Consider the following 21,863-nt stretch of genomic DNA (forward strand, 5'->3'; position numbering starts at 1 on the left):
ACAGCAATGTAAATGGCAGTCTCAACTTGTGAGGTGTTAAATACATGAGACAGCTTGCTGATTCAATCAGTCTTGAGAATATTATTTACTTCTTTCAATATATTTCAAATACTAGGAATGTAGCTCTCTTCATTTGGACAGACCTAATCTAGACATTTGCATACACCTACAAAAGCATAGTATACCCTCGTACGGAAGTATAGAAGTATAATATTCTTGCTGAACTGTAACTCATATTTTAGGATTGATTTATAAGCTCATCACCATTTTATAAGACATAATAATGTCAATTAAAATTGTGTTCCTTTTATCTGTCTCATTATAATTTAGCTAATCTGTTGATTTAAGATTTCAGTCTTAGCACTTAACATAAAATTAAATTTTTCTCTGGTTTGATAGCATTCACGACACTGAGGGTAGAACTGGAAGCAATTAAGAACTAGGAGGAGATAAAATTAATGATCTGCAAGGGAAAAAACATTGCATTTACAATCATAGTCGTGTTCTAGAAGACAGGCTTTTCTAACAAAGACTTCATAGCTAGTCATAGTGAAACACATCATAAAATAAACAAGGTTCAATTTAACCCATCCTAAGTGGAGTATTTCTACCAAAATTCCACTCATTAGGCGCCCAATTGCCTGGGCTGTGTAAATTAATACTGTATGTGAGTAACAATTTTAGGGATCCCATAAATGATTAGATTTTTCTTTTTTAGAATCCTATAGAAAATCAATTTGCCATCATCTTAAATTCCATATCTTGTCAGGTTTCTCTGTGTTCTCTCCACAAGAAGTGTTGCTGATTTGCAATGAAATTTTGAACTATCCATTTAGAATTAGTTCTATGAATGTGTGTTTTTGATATTAAATAAGATACATAGATTTTAAATATTGAAAGTCATTCTATTCAATAAGGTTGATTTTAAATTACTAACAAGCTGTTTGAAATTCTTATAATGCCAGTTTACAGAATGCTAATTTGGTTCTTAAGGCTGCAAATGTCCTTACAAAGGTGGTAGTTCTTAAACACATCTTTGTTTTTAAGCAGTGCAAATACTACTGTACATCAATTAGTTAAACTGGCACAAGAAAGCTATGTTGGTAGCATCGTTAAACTTATACCTACTATCTTGAGCACCAAAAGTAATTTATGTGCTGACATGATTTCCTTTGTATGACATAGCACAGTGAAAATGAACTAGAGTGGGAGTTAGAAGATCCAGGATTCATGTCCAGCATTGTCATTTATTAGCTGTGTGACCTTTAGGCAAGTTATTTAACCTCTCTGATCCTCAGCATTTATTTTCCTACAATATAGGGATAGTTAAAAATTATGCTTTAAGCCTCAAAGAAAGTTTAAAAAAATCAGAAGATATATTGTAGGAGAAGGATATTATAAACTGTTTTAGACCCTCTCTCCTATTTTACCACCCTAACACTTTCCTACATCCTTCTCCTTTACTTTTCTTAAGGGATGAAAAAGGAAACCTTCCTTGTGAAGACCTCAGAGGACATATGGTTGGCAAGCCAGTGCATAAGGGATCTGAATCACCAAATTCATTTCTGGATCAAGAATATAGAAAGAGGTTTAATATTGTTGAGGAAGATACTGTCTTATATTGCTATGAATATGAAAAAGGAAGATCAAGTAGTCAAGGAAGACGAGAAAGCACCCCGACTTATGGTAAGAGTTCTTTTCTTACATTGACAGGAGAACATGTCTCACATGAGAACCTCTATTTCTTTTCATAGACTTTTGGGTTATGAAATTCCTTGATTTACTTGATAGCTTTTGAATCTTTATAATTGATCTGTGTCTGTCATGTGCTTCTAAGTGGAATCTCAACAGTGTGAAGTGTGATATTAAAAATTATTCAAAATTTTCCAAAGATAGGTAAGAATAGTAGGTAGCATTTTAACTCATTAATGACTTAAGGACACCTTGAATCACATGTAATTTTTGTTATGTCAGATATCACCAAATTGGAATAATTGAATTTTCCTTTTTTTAAAAGATGAATGCTCCTATTAACTTGACTTATATAAAATTGACTCCTTATTCCTCAGGGATTAAAAAAATCTTTAGATAAACTTTCTGGGGAAAAAATCTCACCACAGTTTTTGTGTTTTTTTAAGAAGTTGGAAAATTTGAGTGGAAGTGGGTTCTAAATAGGAAACACACACTGTATTTAAGTCAGAGATGACCTTAGAGTTACCACATCCCTAGGATTTTTCATCTTTGACTTCTGTTTTTCTGTGCATGACCAAGACCAAGAGACCAAGAAAATAATGCAGTCACATGTACTTTAAATTGATACATTGTATGTGAAAGATTTGCCTATGAAGTTGCCTAAAGTTAAAGTAGTAAAGCTATTATCCTACCGCAAGAGTGAAAGGATTTAATTGAAACTCTGTGCTCCTCCTTTTCCAGTTTTCAAACTGATCATTTTTAGTGAGGAGCATAGAAAATGGGAAAGACAGTATTCTTGCTGATTAGTACAGATGATCAGCTGGAGCTGAGTAGAAGGACAGTTGTCTTTAGGGGTTTTTTCCACTTGCCCTCCTTACTTGTCCACTATGGCCATATGTCTCCCTCCTGTGGTTCCAAATGATTGGTCATCATTTACCTTACTTACTACATGTGCCTGATTTCTTTACAGCTCTTTGGTAATAATTATATATGAGAAGTTTTGCCCCAAATGGTCCTAAACAATAGGAACCATACTTACCTTGTGTTATTCTCTGTCCATGTGCATTTTTAAATCATAATAAGTAATGATTTTTTGAACATAGCTCCTCAATTATACTATTCTGTGGGTACTTTTCTTAAACTGTCATAAATGGAAGGTATTTGCGCCTTCACTTTTCTCCCCTATTATATTGTAAACTTCTGCAGTACAGAGCAGCATAGAAGCATACCATCTTTGTTATCCCTACCCTTGCTTTATCACATAAGATCTTTATTTTTATTCATTCATTCCACAAGTACTTACTCACTATCTGTTATTGGATAGGCAAAAATGTATATCAAGTCTTTTTTTTATCTCTTAGAATTATTTTGGCTCTCTTCTACTTATTTTGAAATAGATAAGAATGTTTAAGGGAAAATTCTAGTCACCAGATGAAGTTGATTGCTGATAGCTTTATAAAAAATTGTTACTTGATTCTCACTTGAATGGCTTTGTTAGTCTCTTCAGACTACAGTTTTAAATCACCTAGTGTCATCATATTCTACAAATCCTCTCTCTCCCAATAAAACAAAATGCTGTTTAAGTTTTAGAAAATTAAGATATCCTATAGATATATATTTTGTAAAGATTGATTTATTTTAGATAGAGGGAGAGAGAGCACAGAGGGGAGGGGAAGAGTGAGAGGAAGGAAGAGTCTTAAGCAGACTCTGCTCCAAGCAGGGAGCCTGACATAGGGCAGGACTCAATCTCCTGACCCTGAGATCATGACCTAAGCTGAAACCAATAGTCAGTCACTTTATCCACTGTGCCATCCAGGTCCCCAATATGATAGAGTTTTATAAACAACTTAGAAAAAAAGAAATATATATGTATGTGTGCTTAAAAAAGGGGTAGGAGGTTTTTTAAAAATAAAGTTATTTTACTTTTGATCCCGGAAGGTTTTTTTTTTTTTAACTTTTGAACATGAAATATAATCTGAACTGTCAGTGGAAATACTTACAGATGCTTCAGTGAAGATTTTCTAGCAGTTTAATGTATTAAAACCTTTTTAAAATCAGATCATAAGTAATAAATTCTGCCTGTCACACACATGAATTTGAGTCCTTAATTTTCCCAAAGATTAATTCATTTCTAAATTCATTCAGCAATTATTTGTTGTGTACATAAAATCATCCAGTCACTGGGGGTTCAAAGGTGAATAAAACAAAAATTTTCCCTGGAAGGCAGTCATAACCTAGAGGGAAGAAACAAATAAAGAGATGCATTGTAATAACTTTAGGTAAGTAGGAATATGTGAACAAAGTAGTACACTAGCCCAGGAGCTGAAGCCCCAGAGTCTTCCCGGGAAGTCACATAACTAAAAGTCGCATTTGTGCTGAGTTTTTAAATAAGTAGTCATCTAGGGTTTCTAAATGTTAGTTATCCCCACCAAATATCTGATAATTTCTCAAACCTCAGTCAGAGATCTGAGGATTTGTATAAATCTTTCATCCCAGAACCTAACGGTCCCAATATAAATTATTTCAAAACTTGATAAGCAATTATCAATTACTTCTTTATTTAATCTATAAAGTAGTCCCATTTCATAGACTCCCAAGTGTGACATTATTTCCCTATATTTAAAAAATAATGATAATAGGGGTGAGTGGGTGCCTTAGGCATTTAAGCATCTGACTGTTGGTTTCAGCACAGGTCATGATCTCAGGGTCCTGGGATCAAGCCCTGCATCAAGCTTCACGCACAGCGGGGAGTCTGTTTCTCCCTTTCCCTCTGTCCCACCCCCTACTCTTGCTTGCTCGCTCTCCCTCTCTTTCTCTCTCTCAAATAAATAAATCTCTAAATAAATAAAGAGAAAATATATATAATTCTGTTAAAGTATATTGCATAAAACCTAAAGTACAAAAATGTTCATGTTTCATATTTTCTGGAAATGACAATAATTTAACATGTTAGTCCTTGTGTGATGCCTTGGAATGTAATGAAGAAGGTATTTGGGCTTACAGTACTCAACTTACTTCTTAGTCACAAATACCCTTATCTTATATAGGAGCTTAGCCGCCATTCTCTCCTATTAACTCCCCAGATTACATGTTTGTTCCAAGAGGTTTAGAGTTAAGATTATAAGAGTATAGATAGGATTTTGAAAAGCAAAGGAGAAACATGATTCAGTACTTTTTATGTTTTTGGTTAAATGGGTATATACATGTCATATTACCTTAGTACATTCATATTTTAAAGTTAGATATATAAAACAAGAATATTTAGGGAAGCTCTGCTTTTGGACACAGTGACAAAGAAACACATGTAAAGAAAAATACCTGAAAATATCCTAACTGTGGACTTTAAAATATATATTTTTTAGGCAAGTTTCTCATTTTATATCATAGACCCACTAGTTGTTGCTAAGAGTAAGTTAAAAGAATTATTATTTACCCTAAACTATCAGACAAGTATAATACTGATAGACAACAGATGGCCCTTCTAGAAATAACTCAGTAATGCCTGTGAGCTTTTATATATGCCAGGCACTGTGCTAAGCATTTCAAAGGCATTGACCCATTTAATCCTCACAACCCAGTGAAGTAGGTGTTAATAGAATCCTTATTTTACTGATGGATTAAATAACTTACCCAACTAGTAAGTAGTAGAGCTGAGATTAAGTACCCATACATATTTGGGACTCTACCAGTGGTACTAGCTAGCTAAATGTGATGAAAGTAATTTGCTAAATTGTAGAGAAATAATTTCCAGAAATTGAATTTCCTTCCAAATTCAAGCATTTGATTTCAAGCAAACAGAAGTAGGTCTGATTCTATATGGTCTCGTATGTGTTGTTTTATATTTATAGGCATTAGAGTAAATATGTTTTTACATAGACATGGCCCTGACAGACCTTAGGAAAAGGTAGCTAAATTGAGGGGTAAAATTAGCAACAATGTGTTATGTCCTTTTTAAATCTGAGAACCTAAAATGGGTTCTACTTTCTTAAAAAGATAGATGAGACTAATTTCTGGAAACACGGAGTGGGGGAAGCAGCCTACATCAGTGGTTACTAGCACTGTGGCATCAGCCCTACTTGGTAATCCTGTCTTTTATCTAATTACTCTAGTGTGAGCTTGGGGATGTTGGTCTCAATTTTCTCCTTTGTTAAATGAAGATGATAATACCTGTCTCATAGACTTTTTGTGAGAATTTCATGACAATGCATTGTAAGTTGCCTGGAAAGTGTGCAGTATATTTAGTCTCATTGTTGCCACTGTTGCATAGAAACTTCAGTGCTGCTAAGAGAATACACGTTAAGTATTCTCACCTCACAGAAAAAAAGATAACTCTGTGATGTGATGGATGTGTTAAAATTGATTGTAGTCATCGTTTCATAATTCTCTGTATATCAAATCATCACATTGTACAAGTTAAATAAACAATTTTTATTTATACCTCAATACAGCCTGGGGGGGGGGACCAAAAGAACTTAAAGATCTCAATACATAAATAATAATAATAGTATCAACCACTTTAAACTTAGAAGAATTAGGGTAAATAAACAGTGCAGTTTTTAAGTAAGTAACTTTAATGTAAACATTAGAAGAGGGGCAAAAGAGAACAGCATTAAATCCCTTAAACTATTTGGTCTCATCTACTCATGCTTCAAAGGTAAAGGTTTGAATTTGATGAGATCAGTTGCTTGGCAACTTTTCAGAATGATAATGTGCCCCATCAGCTTTCCTTTTTGCTGTTCACAGACTCTTCACCCTTGCCTTTCCATCATACCACATTTCTATGCATAGAAACCGGCTAAAAGGTAGATACAGTTAACTAAGTCCCTTTGTGGCTATGGAGTGGTCATATTTTATAAGAATAGGAAGAACACATATTTTTTTACAATAATATCACATAATAGTAGTGGTTTGAAGGAATCTAGACTTTTCTGATTTATTGAGAATCCAGGACCTCACAAAAAACACAGGAATGAGTGCAGAGCTGTTATTTTAGAAATGTTCCTCATCAATGTTATTTTTACCCATTGTGCACTGAGGAAAATTAATTTCTATACCATTATAACTGAACATTTTCCACTCAAGTAGTTGGGACAAGAGAAAACTACCATGTGCCATTTATCCACATGAATAGCTAATGGCTTGAAATGACTTAAACCAGTATGGTGAAGAACCTATGGGCAGTGACACTATGAACTGTTCTATTGGTGTGAGGAGAGGAAATGATCCATAGGTTCCAGAGTCTCTTATCATACTTCAACACTGTCTTTGTCTTACAATGTCATTCTACCTTTTAGTCAGCTAAATTATAATTAATAGCACTGTTTAAAACTTTTCTTAAAGGATTACATGCACACAATACATTCATACTTCTTTATTTCTGAATATAAGCCTTCTCTCTTTCCTGTGATTTTTTACATATAAATTGTCTAACTAATCAGGTTAAAGTTCAGCTGTCACTCATCACCTATGCAAAAAAAAAAAAAAAGAAATTGGGATTCTAACCACAGAAAATGTCTTTGTTCAAGTAAAATGTACCATTTCCAAAGAACTAACCATAGAAATAGAAATTAGTGAATCAAAAATGTAGAAATATGAGATGTATACTATACCCACAGGAATTGTTATTCCTTTGGACTTACTTAATACAGTTCATAAAGACTGCATGTTGATTAGCTTCACAAAATAATTTTGAACATTAAGCTGATGGTGATAAGGGACCATGTAATGGATAGAAAAGTAGTTCAGCAATTGTTTTGAGAGAAATGGAAACGTGTCTGTTCCTAATGTAAGTATCAGAGTAATCAATGAGAAAAGGTACTCTTTCCTAATTTGTGCAATTTTACTGATAGAAATAGCAGAGCATGAATTTGAGGTCAGATAGATCAGAACTTGGTATCACAGGTTGGCCTTTAATAACTGATTGACCTTGAACTTGAGCCTTACATCAATGTGTTTTTGCTTCCTTATCTGTAAAATGAGATGGCAGGATTACTTGTGGTGTTTTTATGAGGGTTAAATGAGATAATGTATGTCTAGTACTTGGTACTGTTCTTGCCGCATGGAAAGTGCTCAAGAAATAGTGCCTAAATGAATTGTTCCTACTCATAAATGAAAATGTTCCAAAGATTGTCAAGTGCCTATAGATCAAATTAACAATCCATCCTCTCCCTGTGGAGGGATTTAATAAAAGACAAAAGGGCTAGAAATATTCCCTTTGTTTGGTCTCTTTCCCTACCCACTAACCAGCCATTTAAATCATAACAGTTAAAAGAAATATGAACAGATTCGGTATGTTTGTTTTGGTTTGGTTTTGAAACGCAGAAGGAAGAACATTCAAATAGGTAATAATACTAAAAACTGCCCTGATCCAAATCTTCTTTTAAGTTCCATTATGGAAAACAGTAGCTCATACTCTGGACAGAAAGGCCTAAATAAAACCTCACAGCATCAGAATTCTCAGAACAGTTCAGACCCCACACCTTTTTAAAGTTTAATTGCTAGGGAGGAAAAGGAGAGCAAAAATAATATATAAAATAAATAAAATAGTTGGAGACTCCCAAAAAATGAAACCAGGCAAGAAAACAATCAGCTTGAACAAATTAAAGTGCTAGATAATGAATAAAATAATAAGATGAGGAAAAAGGAACTCTTTTTTTTTTAGTTTTTATTTATTTATTTATCATCTTAATTTTATTTTTTTTCAATGTTCCAAGAGTCATTGTTTATGCACCACACCCAGTGCTCCATGCAATATGTGTCCTCCTTAATACCCACCACCAGGCTCACCCATCCCCCCACCCTCTCCCCTCTAAATTCCAGAGTACCAATATGTGGGTAGAATGGAAAGATCAGCAAACCAAGTGAACAAAACGGATGCAACTGCCAGAGGAAAAAAGTAACTCTTAAAATGAATTCATCAACAGAAAAATATGAACTAGGTGAAATAGTGCTTCCCTTAAAGACAAAATGGGAAGCCAAGAATAGAAAGAGCCTACCTAACTCAGGGGTTCTCAGCTGGGGTTAGTATTGCCCTCCAGGGTACATTTGTAATTTTGTGTGTGTGGGGGGGGGTGTTTGTAGTTGTCATAACTGCGGGTGGAAAGGCTACTGGCATGTAGTGGGTCGAGGCCCATAATACTAGTCCACATCCTACAAAGAGCAGGACAGCTCCCAGCAATAAAGAATGATCCAGTCCACAATGTCAAGAATGCTGCTTTTGAGAAACCCTTAGCTAACTTAAGAAGAATCAACTACAGACAGATTTAGTACTGAAGCAGATACGTATGACTAGAAAATCAAAGAGCCCTTGTATGATGCAGGGCCAATTGCTTTTTTTTTTTTAATTCAAAGAATCTCTGAAATTATTGCCCTAAGAAGAGACTTACATTTACTCACCATTAACATAGTCTCTGGGCAAAAGTAATATAATGTTGTGAGTGTCTGGGATGACCTATCCTACCCTACAATAGAAAATCCGATTGTGACATTCCCTGGAGCAGGAGGGGACCTGTATTCCCTAGTTGAAATCAAAGTGAATTTTATCCTATGGAAAAAAAACTGTAGTAAATGGTAGCTAGGTAAAATTTAAGAGTGGTTAGTGTTAGCTTTCACATCACAGTGTGGATTAAGGATCCATCATTTCCCCAAATACGTTCTTCAGATCTCTAGTTCTGAAAGAGGATGTTTGCAAAACAAAGAAGTTTTCTGGTTAAATATGACTGGAGACGTCTGAGTATTTTATCCCTTTCTTGGCAATTAATAAGTGCATGTAAGCATACTTAAAGGCTTTGAAGGTCTTCTTGAATTTGGATTGCTTATTGTTTCCCTGATGTATTTGTACATTGAATCTTTTTTTTGTTTTGGTCACAAAATACTTACTAAGCTCCCAATGGAAGGTTTGATGGAATACATTTTGGGCAATGCTAAAATAGACTTTGGTAGCTCCTCTTAAAGACCAATGATAAAAATTCCTTTATGTTTTAAGTTACAAACATCTGACTTAATAGGTAAGGATTTGGAAAGACCTCTATTCTTGTTTGGGGTTGGGGATGGAGAATCTGAAGCAGGCTCCACGCCCAGCACAGAGCCTGACATGAAGCTCAATCTCACAACCCTGAGATCTTAACTGGAGCCGAAATCAAGAGCCTGGTGGGTGTTTAACTGATTGAGTCACCCAAGTGCCCCTGGAAATGCCTCTACTTTTAAGTCAAAATCTACCCCAGCAAACGGTGTATTGAATGTCACCTTCAGTTTTATCTTGCAGAAAAGCCATTTTCTAGAGTAAATCTTATATGTCCAAACTCAAATAATAAATTATTACTTGTCCAAACTCACGTAGTAAATACTAACTAGAAAGATTAGTGCATGGTGTTCTGTACTCCAGGTTCCTTGTAGAATTACTGGTATCACTGCAAAACAGTTTGCCAGAAATCATGGAGGATATAGATCCTTTGGACGGGAGAGAGGGGAGGAGGTAGAAAATGTCAAGTGTTATGTCGAATCTTGTTAAATAAGAGATAACTAAAAATTGTACGTTGATTACCTTAAAGATTGGAGACATTAGAGCAAATAATTAAGGCGATACAGAAGCATTTAAAAGTATACATATGAAAACCCAACATTCTTTTGTAAGTCTCTCAGCTTACAAGTTGACACATCATGCCAAAGCAATGTATTTTCCATCTTTGTTAAGGTGATGGACAGCAAATACAAAGCTACATCCACAGTTTATGTTCTAATCCTCCATTAGTTCTTCACATAGCTTTTAAGAATTTTTTGCAAGAGTTGCATACTGGGTGGGAGGACACGTAAACAAAAGCAGTCATCATACATGTCATTGAATTATTTTTGAAGATAAAAGAATTGGATTTTTGTGTAATGCACTGGTCTTGAATTCATACCAAGGCAATGTGATGTAGCAAGGAGAGCAGTGGGATAGGAAGTTGGAAGTGTATTTGTGGGCTGACTCCAACACTAACTACTGGTGAAATCCTGACGAATTAACTTTGGTGTGTCTTAAGTTTTTCATCTCTCCCTTTCTTGCCAGTTGTACTGACTGATGTAATCCCAAACGGAAAATTATGTGAAAGGAATTATAAAGTTATTACAAGATATCATTCTGTTTATTTCAAAAGAGAGTCTTCAGTTGATGGTCTTAATCATTGTCTTTTTTACTCTTCATGAGAAAAGGGGACTCTTTTCCTTAAGTTGATAAGATTTTCAAGACACTGCTTTACTAAGATTTTTTTTTTTGTAAAATAGAGTGACTAACATTACACTGTATGTTAACTAACTGGAATTTAAACAAAAACTTGAAACTACAAAAAAAAATAAAAGAGGGCTTTAATTTGTGGTTAACTTGAAAATTGGATGTTTCTAACCAAGTAACATTTCCATACTCATGTCATCTTTCTTGTCCACAACTGTATTAATGCTGAGCACAGCATGGGGCAATGGTATTTTAGCATAGCTCATTTTATCTTACCCACCAGAGCCATCAGAGGAGGACCCAGAAGTCTTTTGCCACTTAAACAGTATTTAAACCATCTGAATCTTTCCTAATCCTCACACCCCTCTAATGTAGAAGTGACTCTATGCACAGTGGCAAACGTTTCAACTTAGGAAAACCTGTCTTTCCAGACTCCAATGTGTACTGCACAGTTGTTCTCTTTGTAGAATTGTTACAAAAGGTAATCTTATTTAAAATATAATTAGCCTTGAAATCAAGTGTTAAAAGTCCCATATAATTTTTGATACAGTTCAAAATTTTCTCCTTCAATAACTTTTATATTACTCCCCATTTAAAATCTAGATCACTTTTAAAAAGCAATATGAAAATTTAAAAACAAGATGTAGTTTATTCTTTGAAATGAGATTATAATTGTTTTTGTTCTCCATTAATGAAACTGAAAAGATTTCAAGTTAATAGTAATTAGATTTGTATTTGATTTAGATTATTACAAGGTTTTAAAGCCAGTACTTAAATAATCATCACATTGCAATGTTTACAACCCAACTTTTTCCCAAGCTCTTTTATCCAAAAATGAAATTCAAAAAAATATGGCCCTAAAGATCAAAGTGCCTGTTTTTACTTATTTTATTAGATCCAGATATGTTGCTTTTATTCTAAAAAATTACTGACTTTCCATTCAGTTCCATGTTATTCCTCTTTAAATGTGTTATTGTCTACCTTAAATTACCTCGGGATGTTTTCCTAGAAATGCAGTCAACCATCTGAAAGTAATTTTTCTGTCTGGTATGTGGGGAGTTTGATGGGTATATGTGGCATGCTTGTAGCTTAACATTCCTTACTACACTCATTTTCATGAAAATATTGGTTAAAATATTCAGAACAGATGTGTATATGTATATATTTTTTCTCCTTAGACTCTAGAGAAAGCTTTTTTTGTGAGCATTAAAGGGCATGTCAGATTTCTCTGCAGTCTTTTTTTCAACTGTAAGAGAGAATATTGCTTCTCAGGTGCTGTTTATCACCTTGAAATTTAATGATTTTAGCATGTCTGAGAAAAGAATTAAAAAGGGGGGATAAATACAATTGAAAAAGGCAGCAATTCAGTATTATTTCAACAGATATCATGGGTAGCCTATTACAGGAATGTCTTCACCTATCAGGAGGCAGGACCCCTCGTTTGTTGGTTTGTGGTGGGTTTTTTTTTTTAGATTTTATTTATTTATTTGAGAGAGAGAGCGTATGCATGAGTTGGGGGAGGGCCAGGCAAGGAGGAGGAACAGACTCCCTGCTAAGCAGGGAGCCCAACATGGGGCTTGATCTCAGGACCCCGAGATCATGACCTGAGCTGAAGTCAGATGCTCAACCAACTAAGCCACCCAGGTGCCCCTGGACTCCTATTCTGATGTATTACCAAACTGCTCCCTAAGGCTTGATTTGTTAGAAATGAAGGCAGTCGGTCAGGTTGACATACTACATTGGAAGGAAGGGAGGGAAGGTGGGAGGGAAAAGGAAGGAAAAATGAGGGGGAGGGGACTGGAAAGTCGACAGGAAGGAAGGAGAAGGAAACTATGAAAATAAAAATTAATGGCATAGCTTGGACAGTTTTCAGTCCAGGGTTTGAGGAAGGACCCCTGTTTACTTGCTTAACAAGTAATCAGTCACTAAGTATTGAATAGTTACTGTGTTTAAGGCCATGTGCTATGTGCTGGAGATACCACAGTAAACAAGAGAGAAATTTCTCTTGTGAAATTTACATTCTAGAAGAGGGCCAGAATTCAAGCAACTAATTTAATAAATACTTATTTGACTATAAATGGCATGCTATGAAGAAAAACTACAACAGAAAATGAGAACAAATACAGAGAAACCCGGCCTAGAATAAGAGGTCAAGGAGAGCATCCATGAAGAAATGACATTTTTGGGGCGCCTGGGTGGCTCAGTGGGTTAAGCCACTGCCTTCGGCTCAGGTCATGATCTCAGAGTCCTGGGATCGAGCCCCGCATCGGGTTCTCTGCTCAGCAGGGAGCCTGCTTCCCTTCCTCTCTCTCTGCCTGCCTCTCTGCCTACTTGTGATCTCTCTCTGTCAAATAAATAAATAAAATCTTTTAAAAAAAATGACATTTTCACTTAGCTTTCAAGGGTGTATGTGAATTTAGCAGAAGAGGAGAGGAAAACCAGAGGAGGACAGAGTCCTGAGTCGGATGAAGAAAATGTTACAAAGAAGGGAATAATCCTATGCATCAAATGATACAGATAGGTCAAAAAAGTCAAAGGTTCTAAGAATTGTCTTTTGGATTTAGCAACATGAAGGTGCTAGTGAACTTGACAGTAATGGTTTTGGTATAGTTTTGAGGGCAAGAGCCTAATCAGAGAAGGTCCAAGAAAGAGAAAGGAGGCGATTCCACATAAAGTGGGATGCTACACTATGTCTTTCTATGTCTGGCTTATTTCATTCAGCATGATGTCCTTTAGATTCATCCATGTTACCACAAATTTAGGATTTCCATCTTTTGTGGCTGAATAATACTCTGTTGTATACATATACCACATTTTCTTTAGCCACTCATCCATTAATGGGCACTTAGATTGTTTCCATGTCTTAGCTATTATGACTAATGTTACAGTGAATATGGGAGTGCATGTATCTCTTTGAGATACTAATTTTATTTTCTTTGGATATATACCCAAAAGTAGGGTTGGGGAATCATATGGTAGCTCTGTGTTTTATTTTGCTTTGTTTTGTTTTGAGGAACCTCAATACTGTTTTCCATTTTTATACTTGAAATTTGAGAGTAGATCTCAAGTGTTCTTACCACACATACCCACACATACAAATGGTAACCATGCGAGGTGAAGGATGTGTTAACTGGATTGTGGCCATCACTTCACAATGTATATGTACATTAAAACATCATGTTGCACACCTGAAAAATCATGTTGTAAGCCTTAATATATAACATTCTTATTTGTCAGTCAGACCTCAGTAAAGCTAGAAAAAAGGGAGAGGAATTAGAGAATGAGAACATAAATGAGTTTTATATTCTAGGAGTTTTTCTGCAAAGGAGAGCGGAGAAATGAGGTGCTAGTTGAGTGGCAGTTTGCTGGTGAAGGGAGGAGGTGTTTTGGTTTTTTTGAAGATTGGAGAAATTACAGCATGTTTATTTGCTAATTGGAACCATTTGGTAGAAAGGGAACAATTGATGGTCCAGGAGAAAGAAGCGAACATTGCACGAGATAGTTTTGAGTAAGTAAGAGGGACTAGGATCCAGTGAAGGGCCCAATAATTTGGGTTATCTCTAATGTTAGTATCCTTCCATTCAAGCATTCAAAAAATTTTAATCATTACCTGCTGTGGGTCAGTATCTTTGCCAGGAGCACTCATAACAAAGATACCTAAGACCCAGTTTCTGCCAAAAGGTAGAAAAACCTTTAACAGAAAGATATAATACAGTATCATAATATATATACCAACAACACTATGAAAGAGCCCAGAAGAGCGAGCACTTAGCTCTGCCAAAGGCCAGTGTAACATTTGCAATAGCACCAAATATGCTTTCTTATCTAAGGGAAATGTCAGTTTATTTTCAAGCAAGTCTATGCAGTAATACTAAAACGTAGCAATTTCATTTAAAAACCAGTACTTTAGATCATTACAAAGTACACCATCATTGTCAGTATTCTTTCTTTTAAAGATTTTATTTATTTATTTTTATGTATTTTAGAGAGAGAGAGGGCACAAGTGGGGGAAGGAGTAGAAGGGGAAAGAATCTCAAGCAGACGTCCTGCTGAGCATGGAGCCTGGTGCAGGTTACAATCCTGAGACCATGACCTGAGCTGAAACAAAGAGTTAGACGCTAAAATGACTGAGCCACCCAGGCAGCCCTCATTGTCCATATTCTTAAAATTATATTTAGTGTTCTATTTGTGTTTAGTTACAGCTAAATATAGTTCATAATAAAAAACTACTTGCCATTAATTTCAAAATAAAATTCAAATAAAATCCAAAAATAATTATCTTTCAACTCTGCATTTATTAGAATACAGTAAGAAATACAGTGCACAATTCCTGCTTCTATGGAAATCCAAGTTAGAAGTCTCCAGTTGTGCAACAGATATGACAAGCAAGTAACAAAATAGTGTAAACTGTGAGACCGTAGCATGGAGATATCACAAGGCTTATGGCAGGGTGTCAAATATACTGTACAATTAATAAATATTTTATGCTTGGAAGGATAAAAAATTTTAAGAGAAAGTGGTCAGCAAAATTTATAATAGGGCTCTTAACTTTATTTTTTTACTGTATTCTTGACTACTATTATTAATTTTCATCATGAGTTAGTAAATACAATTGTCACTACCTAAAGAGATGTCTTAAAATTTTTCAGATTATTTTTCAGAGATTTATTATTGGTGTATGTACATTTCCATAAGGAGTGAGTCAAATGTACTTAATAAGCCTTTAAAAGTAATTACAAACATAAAAATACTTTGCATATATTAATAATAGTGTACATTTGACTTAAAACTAAAATAATTATACTACTCTTCTTTCTTTTGACCAGTGGTACTGCAGCAACAAACCATAAATTTATTTTTCCATTTATACTTTACTATTTTGTGTAATTCCAATTACTTGCAGTGGCAAACACTTCCACGCTACAATCAAAGATCTCTGTATTTGGAATTAGGAATAATTTAAGCCATTCTCTATTTTTCATTTTGCCAAGCACTGCTGTTTATATGAGCATTTCCTCATTCTCTTTTATTAAGTCTGTTTCAATATTTCAGCACAATAAAAAAATTTATAAAAGCAGTAATACTTATAAGCAACATTATTTCTTATAACCAAACAAATAATACTTTTAAAAATGATTATTTTTACTTGGCATTGCTAAATTCAGAGCTTTATAACTAGTAAAAAGCAAAAGACTGATGTCCTCCAAAAGTGAATTTTATTTTATTTTATTTTATTTTAAAGATTTTATTCATTTATTTCATGAGAGAGAGTGAGAGAGGGAATACAAGCAGAGGGAATGGGAGAGGAAGAAGCAGGCTTCTGGCCTAGTAGGGAGCCCGATGCAGAGCTCAATCCTAGGACCCTGGGATCATGACCTGAGCTGAAGGCAGATGCTTAATGACTGAGCCACCCAGGCACCCCCAAAAGTGAATTTTAATTAAGGGTTTGATCTCAGCTTTTTGTTTAATTCAAACCTTTTTCTCAATTTTGTATTAACAATGTACAGTATGCTCTACTAAAAGATCACCAGAAAATCAGTGTTTACTCTTTTGCAAATTTTTTTTCCTATGGTTAATAATATAACCAGGCATATCAAGGGCTTTAATTATATGCCTCAATGACTTAGCTCCTTGAGAATCTCAGAGAAGATGACCTGACATACAACAGATAGATACAGTTATTTATTTCATATTCTATGCAAGAAGCATGTTTCCTTTTGGTTTTGTGCATATTTATTTGACTCCAAACAATCAATTCTTTGAAAAATATCAAAATACTTTATATATGCATATAATAACATATAGACTTATTTATTGGGTTGTTCACTTTCCAAAGGATTTTCTTGGTGACAGGTAGAAACAGTTTTAGGGCTGTTAATTGTTTCAGTTTCAGTACACACATGCTGAAATGGACTTTACTTTAAAAATCAGATTCTAAAGAAATAAGTTGTAGGAATTTTGGAAACACAGAATTCAAAACATTGAAAATATGGAGGATTGATTCTGGCAAGCAGTTGAATAGGCATGACAGAACTGAACCTTTCCCAAAAGTTTTACCTAACCCTGGGAGGGCAGGATATATGGACCTGCATCAGCTCTCCCAAAGGTCTCCCTTTATAAAAATGCAGAGATCTGCTCTATGAGAATTTTGGAATCTTAGGTGATTGTTTTTAAAGTAGTTTGCACACCTTGAAAGGAAACCACTTTTAAATAAACAATATATTTTTTGGCTTATTAATAATTTTATCATATCTACTTCATCCTCAGACTTTCAAAAAGCTTAGCAAAATATACTATGTAAACTCTATCATTATACATAGTATAAAACCATAAGGTTACATCTTCCTTAGGAACAGAATTAAAAGTCTCCTAATGGAATTTTTTTAAATACATGGACTGATCATAGTAACTGATCATGAAATTTAGCTGGGCAAGGAAGGAAATGAAGAAGTATATAGTGACTGAGAGGCCTTAGAAGGGGGGAGGGTCAGTAGATTAAGGAGGAGGATATTTGGATTTGGGGTTCTGCAGGAATTGCACTAGAAATACAGAAGACTGTAGTTGAAAAATGGGATGCTAGAAAGGATTACAGCCTTTGCAGTTAACGGGTTAAGCATATAACCACAGGAGTGGGTAGAGGAGAGAACCTCAAGAAACTGAGAAACCAAAATATTGGAGGATGAATATTGAAGTCATCACGAATTATGGCAGAAGTAATGTTTAAATGCCTGGGTTTCATCCCTGGTACTACACACTTCCCAACTGTGTGTCCTTGGGCCAGTTACAATACCTGTCTCAGTTTCTTCATCGGTAAAACGAGGGTAATGATAGTCTATTTCTCCTAACTATGAGGATTAAACAATTTAATATTTATAAAACCCTAGACAGTTTTTGGCATATGGTAAACGATATATATATGTTTAGTACTATTATCACGTGCATCATAATCATCATTATTATGATCCAGTCCCGTGAGAGTCTTGGCTTTTCATTCATTTAAAATTTATTGAGCAGTTATTGTATGCCAGGCATTGTGCTAGGTATGCTTTTTAAACATTTTTGTGATTTTCTTAGGCTCTTTTGTGCTTCAGGAATTTCAGGTTGATCAAAAATAATATACTGGAGCCTCACCAAAAAGTTATGCTTGCAGTCTATATCATGAGTTCTGCTTGCTAAAGTAAAATGTTATTTAGTAAGACTACAGACAGAGGGAAACAGGCCAGGCCGGCCAATGCAGTGATTACTTGGATCTGGAATCTAGACTTGTTCACAATAGCAAAAGAGATGCTTGGGGGTGGGGCAAGCCCAGCTATAGGCCATAAATGGGAATCCAGCCATATTGGTGAAGCATGGTGATAAATCCAAAATATATTGTGACAGGAGTTAGGAGGCAGTGGAGATGGGAAGTCAGCATGTAGCATTCCAACAGCCACAGCAGGTTAATATCCTTGCAGGCATGTTAAACACAAGGGGCTACTATCTTGGAGACTGGCTATCAAGATTTAGACACTTGGGCATTGGGGAATAAGGCAGAGAACCAGTGACTGAAGAGAAAGTGAAATCCCTAAAATAGTGATACTCTTTGTAAAGGACCATACCCTTAAAGTCTGGGGCTCCTAAGAGAGCAAGCCTAGGCTGTTCTTTATTATTTATAAAAGGATACCTTAAGATTGCATTATCACCTGGCCAGTTGCCACAGGCAGTTTCACCTTCTGGCTCAAAACACACATTTTTCATCTACACAAATGCCAACCATAACGTTGCATATGAGTGAGTGTGTTTTGCAGACTGTAGCTAAAAATCAGTGTTAAGTATGAGCGGACATGGGGAAGAAAAACAATGTGATGTGAATTTTGTTCTCTGTGTTTAGGCAAGCTACGACCTATATCTATGCCAGTGGAATATAATTGGGTGGGGGACTATGAAGATCCAAATAAGATGAAGAGAGATAGTAGAAGAGGTAAGTGTTCTAGAATTTCAGTGTAGGCTGGGGTGTTGGAACAAAAAGCAAATTTAAATGTTCTTTAAATAGGTTGTTATGGCTTCAGTGGAAAACTTCATTCTCTCGTTGATTTGATGATACACCCAAACCAACTCAGACCAACGTTTGACTATCTTAATATGTTATTAAATAGATACCTTCTCTGAATATCTCTTAAGGGATTCAGGGCAGATAAGTACAGTGTAAAAAAAATAAAAATCTGATTGTTATGTCAAAGTCACTATTTGGAAAAGAAGGTCAGAAGTGTGAAACTGCATAAAAGAATTAAGTTCAAAGAATAGGAAAAGTTTGTGATCAGTCCCCATTGGTCCGCAATGCAACCTCACTACTTTTTAATTAGTACAATCTTAAAATGGGTATTGACGTACATGAATAAAGCTAATGGAAACTGGGCCAGTGACTAATGAAAACCATATAGAAACGGAAAAAAAACACTTTGCTTTTTTTTCTCTTCTGTTTGTTGTTCAGGGTTATCTTCTTACTTGGGGGTGGGCTACACATGAAGTATCTACAAAAGTAAGTTTTTATGTTCACTTATCCTGCTGTTGATGTGAGCAGTAAAGAGAGCCACTGGAAGTCTCACTACTAAATGGGACTCGACCAGCTGTGGATATGATGAACTACTTCTGCTTTCTGAAATAGAGAGCCATAAAGTTCTAGATAAAAAATAAAACAAAGCAAAAAACTATTCATAGGACCTCAGCTCACTAAGCTTCCTTCATAATATATTTAACCCATTTGCCTGTTATTTCTAGCTGATGTGCTGAATTTACCACACAGGGATAAACAAGCATGAATATCTGCTTCATTAGTCTAGTTAACACTTATTTCATGGAGTGAACATTTCAGAAAATGTTGGTAAATACAGGAATATTGACAGCTTCCTTTACATCTAAGTATTCATTCCATTTTCCAAATTTTAGTTTCTGACTTCATTTGTGTTATAGAATCAATCAAGAAAAAAGTAAAAAGAGAAACATATATGCTATTACTGAGTCATTGTTTTGAGACTTGATATGATGATGATATCTTGGGGGAAAATGCTTTATGAAGTTCTAAGTGATGGCTGTCAGTTTAAGCATAGATTCTATGAACTAAGTTTCCTGACTCTTGGTTCAGAATATGGGTTTTAAGTTCTCCAAGGATGCTAGTCTGTTATAGGTCACTGTTTGTCATCGATTTTTGGCAGAATCTCCCTGGGGAACTTGTTAAAAATTTTATGAGCCGCACACCCAGAATTTCTGATTCAAGTTTTACAGTGATTGTCATATAGTTGGTCCAGAGATAAAACTTGGATAAATAATCTGTACGCTATTTCTTATTGCCCTATGATCCCAAATGATTATGATGCTCTATGTTTTTACTACATAGGTATTTTATAAATTAAATCAAGTTACATTTCAGAAATGAAATCTAATAGCACAATCAGGGAAGAGTGATAAATTTGGAATATTTGCATATTTATATTGGTGTATTTCTCTTTTTATATAGAAAACTCTCTACTTCGATACATGAGCAATGAAAAAATTGCTCAAGAAGAGTACATGTTTCAGAGAAACAGCAAAAAAGACACAGGGAAGAAGTCTAAAAAGAAGAGCGATAAGAGTAATAGCCCGACTCACTATTCATTGCTACCTAGTTTGCAAATGGATGCACTGAGACAGGACATCATGGGCACGCCTGTGCCAGAGACCACACTATACCATGTAAGTAAAATTTCAAAGACTCTGTGCGATAGCTTCTATTAGGAACCTGGGCCAAATGACTCTTTTGGGCAAAGTCCAGATTGCTTATCTTTATCCTATTGCCAGATTTTCATAAAAGGTCCTAAGTTTAGAAATATTTTTAAATTTATTTAAATTTAAAAATATATATATTTATATATTTAAATTTATTGATTTGTTCTTCAGGTCATATATTCAGTGAGTTCATATGTTATAGCAGGTTCGATTTTTTAATGAAATAATATGCTCAGAATTGATGGAGAATAATAATTAATTAGGTGATTAATCACCTATAATAATAAACAGTAAGTAGATAGCTATAAAATTCAACATTAAAGATAGGATTTTTAATGCATTCATGAGCATCTTTTATGTGCTAGACTTGGAGCATGGTGCTTGAGGTAAACATGAGAATACATAGATAGCACATTATTATATGAAGAGAAAGACACACCAAGGATTCCAATGGAAATTGATTGTTGTAATGGGTAGGTGTAAGAAGTATAGGAGGAACATGGGAGAAGGAGGAACTTAGCTTTCTGGGGAAGTGAGAAAAGGCTTAGAATGGGGAGTATTTGGGTAAAGAGGGAAAGATGAGAGGCACGGGAAGATATATGGAAGTATGCCCCAAATGTGTGAGAATTTGGTATGTTCCAGGAGCTTCCTGTTGCTCAGAATGACCAGTTCATTAAAAATTGAGGGAAAGCCGCGTAGGGCTCTCTGCTCAGCAGGGAGCCTGCTTCCCTCTCTCTCTCTCACTCTCTCTCTCTGCCTGCCTCTCCATCTACTTGTGATCTCTGTCAAATAAATCAATAAAATCTTTAAAAAAAAAAAAAAAAAAAAAAATTGAGGGAAAGCTTGTGGGGAAGGGGTAGTAGATGGGCCTAGAGAGGTCAGCCACAGTTAGATCAGGAGTTTTATAAACAAGTACTTAGGCTCTTTCTAGCAGTGATTAAAAAAAAAAGAACTATTGAAGAATTTTGAGCTGGGAACTCAAATGATGAGACTGGCCTATTGGATCTCTATGTTGAGGAGTACTGAGCAAGAGGTCTGAGATCAAAGTTGGAGCCATTACGCCCAGGCCAGGCAGATGATGAGAAACTAGGATAGTGACAGTGTGGAGGTTGAGAATGTTATTAGCCAGAACATTCAATTGACAAAATCAACCCATTGTACACCATTTTGGTTAAAAGGGAATTTGTTGTGCCAGTGGAACTATAGCATCTTACTAGGAGCC

The 21,863-nt window shown here is 35.2% G+C and overlaps 1 protein-coding gene across 5 annotated transcripts in view; it reads left to right on the forward strand.

Annotated features, from left to right (window-relative positions):
- CNKSR2 (connector enhancer of kinase suppressor of Ras 2) overlaps nucleotides 1-21,863 on the forward strand; it is a 279,802-nt gene that overhangs the window by 173,129 nt on the left and 84,810 nt on the right. For 3 of the 5 annotated variants that reach the window (XM_032840743.1, XM_032840741.1, XM_032840744.1), the window contains 3 exons: nucleotides 1,475-1,686; nucleotides 18,771-18,860; nucleotides 20,394-20,608. In XM_032840743.1, the coding sequence (XP_032696634.1) occupies nucleotides 1,475-1,686; nucleotides 18,771-18,860; nucleotides 20,394-20,608 (517 nt within the window). The remainder of the gene's footprint in view (nucleotides 1-1,474; nucleotides 1,687-18,770; nucleotides 18,861-20,393; nucleotides 20,609-21,863) is intronic. The other 2 variants (XM_032840740.1, XM_032840742.1) reach the window with 1 other exon arrangement.

Source organism: Lontra canadensis, unplaced genomic scaffold, assembly GCF_010015895.1.
Source record: "Lontra canadensis isolate GAN:19392208 unplaced genomic scaffold, GSC_riverotter_1.0 scaffold116, whole genome shotgun sequence".
In the NCBI taxonomy this organism is placed as follows: Eukaryota; Metazoa; Chordata; class Mammalia; order Carnivora; family Mustelidae; genus Lontra; species Lontra canadensis.